The 14,568-nt window shown below is 39.2% G+C and overlaps 2 protein-coding genes across 3 annotated transcripts; both read right to left on the bottom strand.

Moving 5' to 3' along the window:
* Positions 1-411: 411 nt before the first annotated feature.
* Positions 412-10,850, bottom strand: LOC139973381 (alpha-1A adrenergic receptor-like). The gene is made up of 3 exons (XM_071980020.1): positions 9,539-10,850; positions 4,355-4,928; positions 412-3,352 (listed from the first exon to the last, which is right to left on the bottom strand). The coding sequence occupies exons 1-3, from the start codon at positions 9,836-9,838 to the stop codon at positions 3,147-3,149; spliced, it is 1,080 nt and encodes a 359-aa protein (XP_071836121.1). The 5' UTR covers positions 9,839-10,850; the 3' UTR covers positions 412-3,146.
* LOC139973379 (uncharacterized) lies at positions 9,899-14,057 on the bottom strand. 2 transcript variants are annotated; one of them, XR_011795196.1, is made up of 3 exons: positions 13,227-14,057; positions 11,734-12,943; positions 9,899-11,500 (listed from the first exon to the last, which is right to left on the bottom strand). XR_011795196.1 is itself a non-coding variant. In XM_071980018.1 (2 exons), the coding sequence occupies exons 1-2, from the start codon at positions 13,786-13,788 to the stop codon at positions 12,363-12,365; spliced, it is 1,143 nt and encodes a 380-aa protein (XP_071836119.1). In that variant the 5' UTR covers positions 13,789-14,057; the 3' UTR covers positions 11,712-12,362. The 2 variants fall into 2 exon arrangements, 1 of the variants encoding a protein (XP_071836119.1); XM_071980018.1 differs by lacking the exon at positions 9,899-11,500 and having other exon boundaries at positions 11,712-12,943.
* Between the last annotated feature and the right edge of the window lie 511 nt (positions 14,058-14,568).

The following is a 14,568-nucleotide window of genomic DNA, read 5'->3' as shown; positions in this document are numbered from 1 at the left end:
CTTACTTAATTCTTGGACAAAGTTTACTCACTTGCTGTACATTAGTCAGATAGTTACGTGGAATTTTGAGCTAATAATATGGCAAGGAATCACAAAACCTTCTGGCTTTCTGGTAAATTTTTATTAAGAAATATGGAAATCATTCTATCAAACTAAACCAGCATGAAAAAAAGCAAAGTCACATTCATACAGAGTACACAAGTCTCCTTTAAGTAGTCGTTTAAACACTATGACATCCATATCCCATGGTCGTATCTTATATATCTCCAATGATAAGTACAAAGAACGACTGGAAATAAGCCTAAAGCCACACTACACCCAAACTTGCGAATCTTGCATAATTCAAAATGTTTGTTAACTTTCAGATCCCCCCCCCCCCACCACCACCAGAAATTAAGATATCAAAAAAAAAAAAGGAAGAGAAGGAAAACTTGAGCAGGTCTTAGCAAAGAGAATCAAAACAGTTTTACTCCACACACGTCTTCGCAAAAGAAATGCACCTATTGTATTAGCCTATGCCTAGCCTTTAGAAGTGACAATATGTTAAACTGGTTAGGTCCACAGAAATGAAGAGCAACAGAGTTGTTTGGTATCGGGTCTGACGACATCTTAGCAACATACAGTAGTTGGTCAGGCCGATCAGAAAGACACGGAAGCAAGATAATTGACAGCCTTGTGGGCTCTGAAGACAGTGTAGCAACATGGTTAGACTGGTCTTGTCTGATTGGTTCTGCTTGAAGACTTGGTAGCGATGGACGGGGGTGGGAATTGGGTCTGAAGAAACGAGCAGGCCTCACGAAAGGGGCGGGGGGGGGGGGGTTCAGTGGGATGTAATTCCGGGACCAGGGTCGATTAAGGGGCCAGGAAGGATGTAATATAATCAATAATTGATTCTCATTTACTTCAGGATTAATGAAGACTTCAAATGAGAGGGCGCGGCGACATATTCTTAAGATCTAAAATGAGCTAAAACTTCTTATTGTATTGGACAGCCACTCGATTTGTAGTGTAGGTTACAAGCCATGCAGCTTCCCCCACAGATACATGCGACTGTGTACACAAAGAACTGCCTTCCAGGCCGATTTATTTCTATTTTTCCCCACGCCCGTTTCTGGAAATGGATTTTTTTCTTCTTGTCTTTGGTTTCAAAAATAATTATACAGAGAGCTTTTGTTCCTCTTTCGCTGAGGCTACATGCTTTAAGTCCGGAAGCTATATATCGATATACATATGCTTTACATCACAAAACAAAAAGTTCTCACGGTTTGAAACCATGTGCATATGAGCTCAGTATACAACAGAATTTTGGCAAATTACTGGACAATTGTTTGCCATGAAATATGTAAGTGAAGGGTCAAAGTATGAAAGCCTTGAAACGATATAATTCGAAAAGTACATCCTTTGGTACTTGGTATGTTGATAAATCTTAGTGAGTACAAGAACCATATTGTTATCTGTGGAGATAAAAGGTCATTTGGGGTAAAAGTCTGAAACCCTTGTAAACATCCTACTGAAATTGTTGGTCATAGGTCATTTGAGGGCAACATAGTTCAAAGCATGAAAACAATGTAAACACAATAACGCAAAAGGGGATGCTTGGATGAAATTCTACTTGTAGGTGGACCCCAAATTGGAGTAGGTCAAAAGGTCAGCTGCAGCCATTTAAGCTTTTGAAACCTTGTAAACTAGATAACTCAGGAATTGGAGATTGATGAATTCCATTCTAGGATGTGGACCCCCCCCCCCCCATTCCCTCTTGGTAAGTACTTTTCGGCGCCATCGAATTAAGATCAAAATATTCATATAGTTATGTCAGCAATTTTCTTCCGATTGATGAAGCGGTATAGCTTAAATTACTAAACAATGCATACTGTTGGAATGTGAAAATAACAATTTTATCATTTCGAAACCGGACATTAATAGCTCGCTGAATTCAATACATTTGTTACAAATTGTTAAACGCATCATTTGAACAATTATACATTTGGATTGTTAATAAATTTATTATTTTAATGGCTTTCAACGTTGCCAAGTACCATAAGATCTGTTTGTCAAGTTTTCGTGTAGATTCGTTTCCTTGTATCGGCTGCAAGGAAACAGTCCGTTGCTAATGTATATCTATAGTTATAAGTTATAGGTTAATTTATGAAACATGTTATTTCCGATAACTCATTCTTACCACTGTAGATTTTTGTTGTTGACAAAATACAAAACAAGACCAAACAAATGTACGTGTATGTACACTTATGAAAACACTTTACGTGTATTCCACTGTGGGCTAATGAGCCAAATGTAATGGTCAGTCGTTAATGTAGTTGATACTCAGTTTCGGGCAAATCTTATATTTCTTCTCCTCTTCCGTACAGTAACTTATTGCAAATTATAGAGAGTTTCACCGTTGGTGACTTTTGATTTTATAAGACCAAGATTATGACGTAACAAGAATATGACGTAACTATGAGATTGACAAGTTGATCAGATTTCCAGCCATTGCGTATCCAATCCGCGGACCGCAGCACTTGATAGTGTCCCTACTCCCGGGTCAAAAAGAAAGTTTGGAATAGCACATGATATGGAAATTGCACAATCAAACGGGTTTCCTATTGCATTGTTCATATATATACTATGTAGAAATATATCCTCTCACAAGTATGCACAACTGATATAGAAACTGCAAATAGTATAAATCTTTCATGTTTTTTCCCGTTTCGGTCAGTCGGTGATATTTGATACATTTGTTGAATTAATCAATTTGTTCCGACGTACTAAGGTTCCACGTGCGCATTGATATGGTTTGTGCCACCTCTCGGGTAACCTTTCGTAGCAGGTGTGGATGTGTACCATCTACTAACGGTGGTATTACGAATGCAGCTAACCAGTGCAGGAGTAATACACGTCCGTTGTGCGGGCAATCTCGCTGGTCGAGTTGTGACCGTAAGTGAACCGTACGAGGTTACATCAGTAAACGGAAAGAAGGAAGGTGGCGATTTTTACACAATGAGAAAATTCCAAATTGTGAGGATTGGATTTAGAAGTTATTCTGTGCATTGGATCCTTTGGTCCGTTAAACTTGAGGAAACTTTTAAGTCACGGCTAGTATTAACATCGTTCCCTTTCTCAAAAGGGAGACAAGTGTCCTTCTCTGCTCATCTACATTTAAGCGTTTGCTTCACTTTTTCGCAAACACTTTTATTGAAAAATATGTAAATGATTGGATCTAGAACTGAATTTGTATAAGCGAGCCACAAAATAAATATCGAGAATCCTGGCTTTATTTCACCTCGCAAGAAGCAAACGTTTGTGAGGGCGAATGGCGTCCAACAGGTGATGGTTGTGAAGATTATCAAAGCACCTGGAATAGAAAAAAATAGTATAGAATCAGATTTTGAATATTACTGTGAATCTCTTTCCAATTGAATTCATTCAATTACTTAACATACGAAATAGTAATTGTTTTGTTTGTAACAGCACAAACATTCGCGTCATCATACGTGGACGAGCCTAGGCACACATTTTATGCAATTCGACAGTTAGGAAACATTCAGTTGTTGTGAAAAGTAAGTGTAAACAATACTGATCACAGACTGAAAGAATAATACGTGACGTCTGAAACACTGATATAGGTTAAGTATAGGCTAATTGATCGTTAACCTTCCGCCATCATGTTTCTTCCTGTAATAATAGCTATCGTGTTGTGTCTAGTTGATACTTATGTCATTCCTATGGCAAGCCAACTGCTTGTTATTCCAGCAGGTTTTTCGGTCGAGGAAAAACAAAAACCTGAGTTATTGACCAGTGTAAATGGAATAACTAATAAGCTGATAATCCAGCAGGTTTATCGGTCGATAAATCAAGCTGTACAACAATAAACCTGGATTATCAGTCGAAATTTGGATTATCGCCGACAAAGTTGGTCTGTCGCTCGAAAGACATAGACTTTCTTCCAGTAATCCAGCGTTTTGCGGATATTTCAATGCAATTCAAATTTATATCTCATATTATCTATCATACAGACAAACCTAACACAGTAACGGTACTTTAGAGAAAAACAAAACATAATATGAAGGGCTTTAGGAAACAGAGATACTGTTCACAAGGTTAGTGACCATACATGGAAACACAATACCCCCTACCCCTCCCCCTCCCCCCAAAAAATAAAAAATTCAACTACGATTAAGTAACCTGGTTTATCGGTTGAAATCCCTGGATTATTGGTAGATATACCAGGATTAACGGTCACTAATCCAGGTTTCTCGACCGAAAGACCTGTAGTATCTCCTTATTAGGCATTTGGCTTACCATAAGACACCATTCATATGTACTACACCACAATTGAGCTATACACGGTACTTACTAGCAATCGCTACTCGTTTATCTGCGGCTAATTTTAATATTGCGCGTTTCCTCTCCAACTTGCGGCTTCTGTGACGGTCGTTACCAGTGGTAACCGCCGAAGATGGTCCGGCTACTGTCGATGATAACTCATCTTTCGCTAAACCGCCCGAAGATGGCAGAGTATCGTCGTCATAGAAGATGTCATTCCACGGTTTCACTCTCTTCTTTCGCAAGTTGAGAGTTTTTGCCATTTGAGAGAGTTTTCTCGTTATCGACGTGTAGCAGAAAATACTGGCTGGTATAGTCACGATGTAAGCCGTGAGACATACGTAGCCATAAATGCAAGGATCCTTGAAGCTGGGACAACAGTGATGTAACGCGCGCGAATAGTCAATGTGAGACACCAGGTGTGTCAAAGGGAGCGTTGCCAGGGTTACAGAGACCGACCAGACGGATACTAAGGCCAGCGTAGCTCGCTTAATATCGACAACCACGCTGTGAGGATGAATTGTTTGGACATACCGATGGACCGCTATGAGGGCCACTGTTTGTACATTAACAGCTGGGAAAATCGTTACTAAGAACCCGTTGATCTGTAAAGAATTCAATTAAGAAGGAAACGATCGATAAGTAAACATTAATGATAATATATACAGTCCCTTATGTCGCAAACACATTAAGAATAATAAAAGTACACTTTCATAATAGATTCAGTTGTAGTGTTTGGTCTACTTTATACAGTAGGCCTACTTGAAAAGGTTGAACTGGCATTGCGGCATATCGCTGTATATACATTTATGCACACAAACGTTTGTCATGCACGCTTGTGTTGCTTGCGTCCACGTTGCATATTCAAGAGGGAAAACAACACGTGATCAGACAATGAAGGTCATGTGACGTGGTAGTGCTTAGTACCGCATATTGCTCTGAAATATTTTGAACTGCAGACACTGTCGAATCAACATGAGGGGAACAAACCAGGACTAGCAAGCAATAAATGAGATTGAATGCTAGGCGAATGAAGTTAATCGTAAAGGCTTGAATTTGGTCAGAACTTTTGTTTGTTCAGTCGTGTTCAGTGGCGGCGCCAAGGGGGGCTTGGGGGGCTTTAGCCCCCCACTGAAGTAGTCAGCCCCCCCCCCATCAGCCCCCCAACTGAAATAGGCAACAAAAAAAAAACCTCATTGAAACAATATAGCCTACCCAAATTTTGTCAGCCATAACGCAGTGCTACAATGGTCAATGGAAATTTTGATGAATTTTTCACATGATAATAGTCAGCGATATAATAATTGAGCAAAGGAATTGGATCTTTCACAGCAGGTAATATTTTAGTGATACGAAAACTGTGAATTGGTATCTTCCATTCTAATTTGACTAAAGTTACTCACAAAAAAATGCATATTTTTGGAGAAATTTTCAGGTGACAAAAGCCTCGCTAAATGCCACCATTTTGCATGTAGGCCTTTCCAGGATTGGGAAAATTTCAAAAGGGGAGGGGGCACCCCCTCCCCTTATACCCCTCCCCCAGGACGGCGATCACTCAATCTTGTAAGCCACCCCCAAAATTGGCTCAGCCCCCCCCCCCCTTAGCCTCCCGAACTAAAAATTCCTGGCGCCGCCACTGGTCGTGCTGTTCCTTCACGAGTTTTAGGAGCAATTTTAAAACACATCTGTTCCGGGTTCATTTCACTAGTACTGTTTCATGGTGTGGTTGTTGTTTTTGTAAAGCTTTACTGCATATAGTTTCTACAGAAGTGAGCGCGATAGAAATGCCATTATTATTACTATTATTAGTTCTTTGGATAATTTTGAAACATTTCCGTAACTCGTTTTATTACCTCGTATTCTAAGTATACGTTAGTTAGTCCAAACCACTAAAGAGTGGTAACCGACGTTCGTAGTAAGACATTATTAACATGAAACTTGGTTTTGCTTTCATTTCCAGTAAAGGATTAATTGTGTCCATCTGATATACCTGTGTTATGAAGTACTTCATTTCCCTTTGTAGTAGGTTCTAAAGAATGCTCTAGCCTACTTTCAATTGTTAATCATTAGTAAAGTAGGCATACCCTGGTAAAATACAATCATGTATATAATTAGTACGAGAATCAGGAACATAGAAACATCTGAAAACTGTTCACACTTCAGATACGTAGACAAGTAGGCTACTATCATAAAACAAACGAGTGACGCCCGGAGTTCTTTTCACGACTTGAAAGGTTTCAAATCATTTGCACTTTTAGAAGGCGCGGCGGAACGGAAAAATTATTGGGGGGGGCTAATGTGTGGAGACTATCTAAGCGGAGCGCCACCATCGGTTGGCGCGGAGCGTACAAGAAAATTTTGGGTTTTTTCAAACCCCCAGATGGCCGGAAACGGCACTTCCCGAGTGCTTTATGCTTCGAATACCTAGCCCTAAAATATGGGTCTCAAGCCTGCAATTTCTCTGATTGCACGTAAAAGTCTGTAAAAACATTGTTATTTGTATATCCGATGGTGTTTTAAGAGAGTAGCTATTACTCGTAGTGTACTCGCAAAGACGTTTTTTGAGTGTAGTAAGGGCAGTGGCGGAGCTAGGGGTATTGGTCGGGGGCGGGGGGGGGGGGCAAGAATGGTCTGTAGGGGCACTTTCGACACTATCTAAGCGGAGCGCCACCACAGGTTGGCGCGGAGCGTACAGATATTTTTTGAGTAAAGATACTCCCTAGATTGCAGGAAATGACCCTCTCCGGGCCTTGCTAATTTGCAGATAAACGGAGAATAAATAGGTGTCGTCGCCATTTTGTCGGAAAATTACACCAACAGAATATGACAAATGTCAATAGATAGATGAGAGCGCAATAAAATAGTCAATAAACGCGAATAATTAAAAAGTAGTGAAAAGCTGAAAAGGGCGCCAGCAGTCTATTTGAGTCCGTCAGGACGCTCCGCCACTGAGTAAGGGGATGTTGGAGAACTGGCTGAAATGAGGCAAGTCATTGGCCTAAGACGAAGTTGTGTTGAGCTTACCGGTACTCACACTCACTGCTTCCACTTTTCACGGGGCGTGAAGAAGCGGTTGGGGTGACAATGTGGTCTATAGCCAGGGGACGGGCCGAGGGTCCTCCAGCATTTACTAAAATTATTACACCTGTATAGTATACGTGTGCATCGGACAGATCGACAAGTATGCATTGAAAAATGGGCAGATGCACGTTTCGGAGCCTTGGTAAATATTGGGGGGGCTTATCATGCATTTGCCCCCTCAACTTTTTTATTGGGGGGGCTGAGCCCCCCCCCAAGCCCCCCCGGTTCCGCCGCCACTGACTTTTAGCAGTGTCGTATAACTCTATAGTCAACCTTGGGTCAATTCCCAAGTCGATTCGAGTCAAGACAAAGCAGAAACATATTCAAGTCAAGTCAGGTCAACAGATGCAAGTCAAGTCAAATTTTTTGGCCCAAGTCAATTTGTGTCAGTATTTGAATTAAACAAGTCACATTTAATGAGGGTCTGTACTATATTGAAAACAACCCTAAACAGTTAAATAATAATAAAACTGTAGTACAGTATATCGTGATACACATTTATCTCTCATTTTTTAACCAAAGATCCCTTTTATATCTTTAAATATGAAATTTAATTTATACGTCATTACACAAGTAAGAGAACAACGAAGAACTGAGTGGTAACATTATCTACGGAAAAGAGCAATGACATTATTTCAATTTGCTAACATTTTGTTGAACGTACATGTTAGCATTTCCAACTCGCTTAATTCTCTCTTTGTCCCTCTACAGGTTATCTCCTACCTCTCCTCTTCCCCCTGTTGGTTTCTTTCTTCTCTCCTTCCCTTGCCTACTAATCCTCTTACATCTATCTGTATTCACCCTGCTCATTCATCTGTCTGTTTTCTGTGCTTGTATTTGTCCCTTCGGTTACTGTTACTTGGCACTGTTACAGGCCAATTCGCTTTTACACATTTCTAACTTGTTAGTTACTAACTTGGCATTATATTGGTCCCAAACTATCTGTCATGTTGGTCTTACTGTCACAGAATTTCAATCTTGTACTCAACCTGCACAATTTCATATTAACAGACTTATTGACAGACCCCTTTGGAAATAAGCTTTTAGCTTAAAGGGTTATCCTTGGCTTGTTATTTTCTTTTTGATGCATTTAAGTATATTCCCATCTTGTATTTTTAAATGTTTATCTTTATGTGCAATTTTTTGTTTGTATGTAGATGAAGATTGATATCTTGCCGAATCAAATCAAATCAAATCAAATCAAATCAAATCAAATCAAATCAAATCAAATCAAATCAAATCAAACAGAACTCTTTGAGATTTATATACGTTATCATTTGCCATAGACATGTTGCCACGAAACAGGCCAGCCTATATGTTATCAAATATTACACATGTTTGTACGCCATTTGGAAGAGGATTTGGAGCTGGAGGATAGGGAGAGGAGGAACGTGTTCACATGCTCTCAGTGGCTATGGCCCTCTGTGTATATTAACGTCATCAAACATATACGAATGCATAATAGTACTTGTGGGTAGGTATTTACGTATGTGTCTCACATCTCTGTATTGACCCAAATGGAGATAGGCCTATTGTGTTTTATTAAAACACGACAATCAAATTCCATACGACGTATGGAATCTCGTTCTATATGCTTTACGGTTATTACGGCTTTACGGTTATTTACGGCTATTATACGGTTAATAACGAGCATTTTCTGAGAAGCAGATCACATCGTGTTATAAAGCAGGTAGCCTATATTCAGTATCAAAATCTTGGCTATTTTTTTTTTGGGGGGGGGTGGTTTCCGTCCCCATTTCTTCTCCGAAAATTTCCCCTCCCCACCCTTCTGGCTACGGTCACCGATAGACGGTAATAAAACAAATAGAGGATAGAGGGTACATATATATATATATATAGATATATACATTAAGAGGACATTGATGCATGACAGGGGACACTTACACACGAAATATACAAGAAATAAGATGTATGTATACTTACATTGCAGAGGATCGAGCTGCGCAGTAGGTATCCCTCGTAGAGAAGATCAAACAGAGTACGGCTACGTTACTGATAGACGGTAATACACAAATAGAGGATAGAGGGTACAGATACATTAAGAGGACATAGATGCATGGCAGGGGGCACTAACACACGGAATATACAAGAAATAAGATGTGGGTATACTTACATTGCAGAGGATGGAGCTGCGCAGTAGGTATCCCTCGTAGAGAAGATCAAACAGAGTAAAGGGAATACTGGTTGTTGCGATTGCAAGATCAGCGACACATAAATTAATGATGAACAAAGTGTGAATATTATTTTGTGGAGACCGCGTCCTCTTAATTGCTATCAAAGCTAACACGTTCCATAAAATACTGACTAACATGATCATTATTAATGAGATGACCGCAAATACATTGATGACATCAGAAGGCTCTGTCGAATCGCCATGCAATCTGGTCTGATTTAGCAATCCTGCAGTAGACATCTTTTAAAAATTGCGGATGGAATTTATCAAAATAAGAGATTGGAGACACGTAGAGACTATGAGGTCATAAATGCACTGTTCCTGATGATGATAATGGAAATAACCAACTTAAGGACGTTGCTACGTTCAAGTTTTATATAATTGTTAGACCTGTAAGGCAAGCGCTGTGTTATAAAACTAGACAATCAGACAGTTGAAAAAAGGATTTGTAATTAACCAATACTCAATAGCTGTCTCATTCAAGGATTGTATGACACTTCTTGTTTCACTTTCAAATAAAAAAAAAAGCAATGTGTGTTTAGTTATGTTTTTCTTCCGGCTCAATCGAAAGTTTGGTGAATCAGATTGGAATTTCTGTGGCATATTCCACGATTTAAGTCTCTATGAGTAGCCCTGAACGCAAGGTTTTGTCAAAAAATTGACTTTGTGTGAATTTAAAGAAATGTGTGAGTGTGTTTCGGTGGGGCTGGGGAAGGGTGGTGACCTATACTGCACATTTCATGACATAAAATTGGTACAGTGCTGTTATATATCATAAACCCAACACAAGTCTCTGAGATAGTGTCCGGCATTCTGAGTATTGAGGGATAATACAACCTTCAAAATACGTTTAATATGATAAGATTCGGTTTTGGAATTAATTCATCAATATGGTATGGAATGTTCCATATTCTTTTTTTTTAATTGTTATAATTTTGAAAAATGTCGTAGTTGCAGTTTTGTTATCATGCCTTCATTATTTCAATTTTATTCAACAATAACAAAAAATCAGAAATTTTAGCATCGGCAAAAACCATAGTAATCTTGCTAAATTTCCTGTTCAGTTATTATAAGGGGCTGTCCCTAATGCCCAAAAAAATGCAAGCGAATGTCCTTTAAGGGAAGTTACTTCCCTACATTTCCTGTATTAAGTTCTATTGATATAGCATTTATGAAAATAAATCTTGTGTATCATTTCCAAGTCAGTATATATGCACTGGTAAATTGTAGATACTTATTGCCTGTCTGAAAGTGGCAACAAAGGGAGGCAAACAATGAATCATAAATGACGGGGATTTCTCATCTGGCTTTCTGTGCCCGTCATATCTGCTAAAGAGTTACCATCAACGTATGACAAGGAACTAATTTCTGAAGTTTTGTCAGGGTTGCAAGAGAGTAAAATGCTAAAATACTGTAATAGTAAATGATGATAAATGACTGTTTGATAGAGTGGTCTCTGAAATTTTCAGGTCTTACTCCCTGTCAAGTATTGGCAATATCTTAGGGAGTTTCTTCGACTCAAAGAAAATGCATGAGTCTTGGTAAACTTGGCAAAGTACATTGTGGGAGTGATGGGGACTTGGACAAGTGTTTTTTGCGTGCTTGATCAAAATCAGCCATTTTAGCATAGACAAAAAAACCATAGTAATTTTGCTCAATGTACTGTTTCGGTTATTATTTGGTGCTGTCCCTAAATAGCCAAACAATGTCAATGAAAATCCTTCAGTAAGTTTCTATAGCACCGGTTAACCTGTTCATATGATACTTATTATGTGTCGGTGTGGTGATGTTGAATGATTGAATAACAAACCGAGAAACTTCATATAGGACTCCACATCTCCCCTTCTAGCCATCCTTACCTCGGCTCCCTAGTACTGATTTATTCTTCTTCTGTTTCTTCAACTAAACAGTTTTGGGAAAAGATTCGGTGAGTAATTAAATTAATCATTACAATATATCAGTTAGAACATATCTGACATACCGACTTTTCGAGATGTCTATATCACGAGATATCAAAAGAATGACAGTCTACAGAAATGATAACTTATCGATAAGTTATAGATAAATGATACCTGATAAATGTACAACAAAAAGTATGTTCTTTGATTCAAAGAATCGGTTATGTCATCCTTTACCTTGACCATCTTCGAGCCCTCGGCCACGAACCAACCACGTTCGTCGTGCATCTCCGCCATTCGACATCTTCGAGCCCTCGGCCACGAACCAGCCACGTTCGCCGTGCATCTCCGCCGTTCACCATCTCTGGGCCTTCGTTCAGGAACCAGTCACGTCCGGTACATCAAATTTAAATGCTCTTGTCATATACTAAACATGTTATAGTTATATTGCTGATGTAAACTTTAACTCTTACCGTGTTGAATGTATACACACACTTACCTGTAGCTTGGTTGTAACCTAGAGAAAAAACATGTCGGTTAGGAACCAGCTTCTTTCGTCGTACATCTTCTCCATTCGACATCTTTGAGCTCTCGGCCACGAACCAGCCACTTTCGTCATGTGTCTCCGCCAATCGTCATCTTCGAGCCTGGCCTTCGTTCACGGACCAGTCACGTCCGATACTTATATGTAAATGTCCTTTTGATATACTACACATATAATAGTTTTATTGCTTAAGTAAATTTCAATCTTACCGTGTTGATTTACAGACGCACTTACCTGTAGCTTGGTTGTAAGCTAGAGAAAAAAATATATACGAATCGTATTCACAATTAACATGTGGCGCACTGCACGAAACTGACCTATACTAATATATATTTGACAATGTACAAAATGCTATGACATTACTTGGACTCATTGTATACAAACCAGTGGTATCAACTGCCGTGTATGGTGTTGCAACTTCAACGGTTAACGGTACTGAATGGTCTAACAATGTTTCTGCCGTTGACAACAGTGTGTTGACAGGTGTAGAAACGGTTTGGCGGCTAAGTAGCGGTTCCTGTGATGCAGTAACGGATGGTGTATATGTGGTGCTCTCTTGCTGCTGTTTGGTTAACGAGGCTGCAATTATCGTCCTTTCCTCTGAAGGGGTTTGCTGCAAAGGTTCTAGTTCTGTTGTATTGGTTCCTATTGTTGGTGTATCTGTCGTGCTCTTATGTTGGATTGTAGTCGAGACTGTAGTTTCCGTGGTCATTATTGCTGTACTGTATTCGTCAGTGGTCCTTCGTGAGGTTGAGACCTCAGCTAATTCAGTTGATGGTATGGCTCTTGTTGTACTGCGTGAGGTATGATTCAGGTTTTGGTCGTTTTGTTGTGTACCCATCACTCGTAGGGTTGTCTGTTTGTTGTCAACATATAGTTGGGGAGTTACGGTGAGTGAACCCTCTGAAGAGAGAGAGAGAGAGTGTCCGATATAAAGTGATTTTTTTTGTGATTAACGGATGAGATAACGAAACCTTTGAATAGAAGGAATCTTACAATAATACAGAGTTGTAAGGAGTAACTTCAATCCTTGGAAAGGAATCAAAAGGGCGCTATCCATCTTAGGTTTTGATTTTGGAAACATTTAACATGTGGCCCATTCCAGGAAAGTGACCTATACTAATATAACTTATATTTGAAAATGTACAAAATGCTATGACATTGCTTCGACTCATTGTATACAAACCGGTGGTATCAATTGTCGTGTATGGTGTTTCAACTTCAACGGTTAACGGTACTGAATGGTCTAACAATGTTTCTGCCGTTGACAACAGTGTGTTGACAGGTGTAGAAGCGGTTCGGCGGCTAAGTAGTGGTTCCTGTGATGCAGTAACGGATGGTGTATATGTGGTGCTCTCTTGCCGCTGTTTGGTTAACGAGTCTGCAATTATCGTCGATTCCTCTGAAGGGGTTTGCTGCAAAGGTTCTAGTTCTGTTGTATGAATTCCTATTGTTGGTGTATCTGTGGTGCTCTTATGCTGTTGGATTGTAGTCGAGACTGTAGTTTCCGTGGTCATTATTGCTGTACTGTATTCGTCGGTGGTCCTTCGTGAGGTTGAGACCTCAGCTAATTCTGTTGATGGTACGGCTCTTGTTGTACTGCGTGAGGTATGATTCAGGTTTTGGTCGTTTTGTTGTGCACCCATCACTCGTAGGGTTGTCTGTTTATTGTCAACATTCTGTTGGGAAGTTACGGTGAGTAAACCCTCTGAGGAGAGAGAGAGATAGAGAAAGAGGGTGTCCGACATAAAGTGAAGTTTTTGTGATTAACGGATGAGATGACGAAACTTTTTAATAGAAGGAATCTTACAATAATACAGAGTTGTAGGGAGTAACATGATTGCAAAATCTCTTATCCCTTGGAATTCTTCACCAAAATTTAAAAACCATATCTTGGGAACCCGTATAAGTATCCTGAGAGAAATTTAAGAACTTTCATTTTTGGCCGAAATTTGGCAATTTTGTTCGATTTTGTTGTTTGTTCGATTTTTTATTTTGTTTTGTTTTGTTTTGTTTATTTTTGTTTTGTTTTATTTTGTTTTGTTTTATTTTGTTTTATTTTGTTTATTTTTTTATTTTTATTTTTTTATGTTTTTTTTTTATTTTGTTCGATTTTGTATGATTTTGTTCGATTTTGGCCCAAATCACGACTTTTTTTAATTCTTCCCAAAATTGTACCTGGGATGTGTGGCGCCCTTTTGATTTCTTTCCATGTGATCAGAGCAGAATAAACAGTCATATTTCGGTACAAAATGAAATTTAAAAACCATATCTTGACGTGATTTCATATGAAATTGAAATGACTAAAACTTCGTCGAATTCCACTTTTGTCAAGAGAGAAGCGTTTATTTGGGTTCTGGGAACCCGTATAAGTATCCTGAGAGAAATTTAAGAACTTTCCTTTTTGGCCGAAATTTGGCAATTTTGTAAGGCTATATATACCCTTATGATTTTGTTCGATTTTGGCCCAAATCACGACTTTTTTTAATTCTTCCCAAAATTGTACCTGGGATGTGTGGCGCCCTTTT

This window comes from Apostichopus japonicus, chromosome 9, assembly GCF_037975245.1.
Source record: "Apostichopus japonicus isolate 1M-3 chromosome 9, ASM3797524v1, whole genome shotgun sequence".
Classification (NCBI taxonomy): Eukaryota; Metazoa; Echinodermata; class Holothuroidea; order Aspidochirotida; family Stichopodidae; genus Apostichopus; species Apostichopus japonicus.
This window is presented reverse-complemented; position numbering and strand designations above follow the sequence as displayed.

What these genes read in the sequence shown, in the direction of transcription:
- LOC139973379 (XM_071980018.1), bottom strand. Translation starts at nt 13,788, where the DNA reads ATGTCGGACACCCTCTTTCTCTATCTCTCTCTCTCCTCAGAGGGTTTA. An exon ending in CACGACAATTGATACCACCG is followed by an intron (nt 12,944 to 13,226) that starts GTTTGTATACAA and finishes CTCTCTCTTCAG; the next exon opens with AGGGTTCACTCACCGTAACT.
- LOC139973381 (XM_071980020.1), bottom strand. Translation starts at nt 9,838, where the DNA reads ATGTCTACTGCAGGATTGCTAAATCAGACCAGATTGCATGGCGATTCG. An exon ending in GCAGCTCCATCCTCTGCAAT is followed by an intron (nt 4,929 to 9,538) that starts GTAAGTATACCC and finishes AATTCTTTACAG; the next exon opens with ATCAACGGGTTCTTAGTAAC. An exon ending in TAAACGAGTAGCGATTGCTA is followed by an intron (nt 3,353 to 4,354) that starts GTAAGTACCGTG and finishes TTTCTATTCCAG; the next exon opens with GTGCTTTGATAATCTTCACA.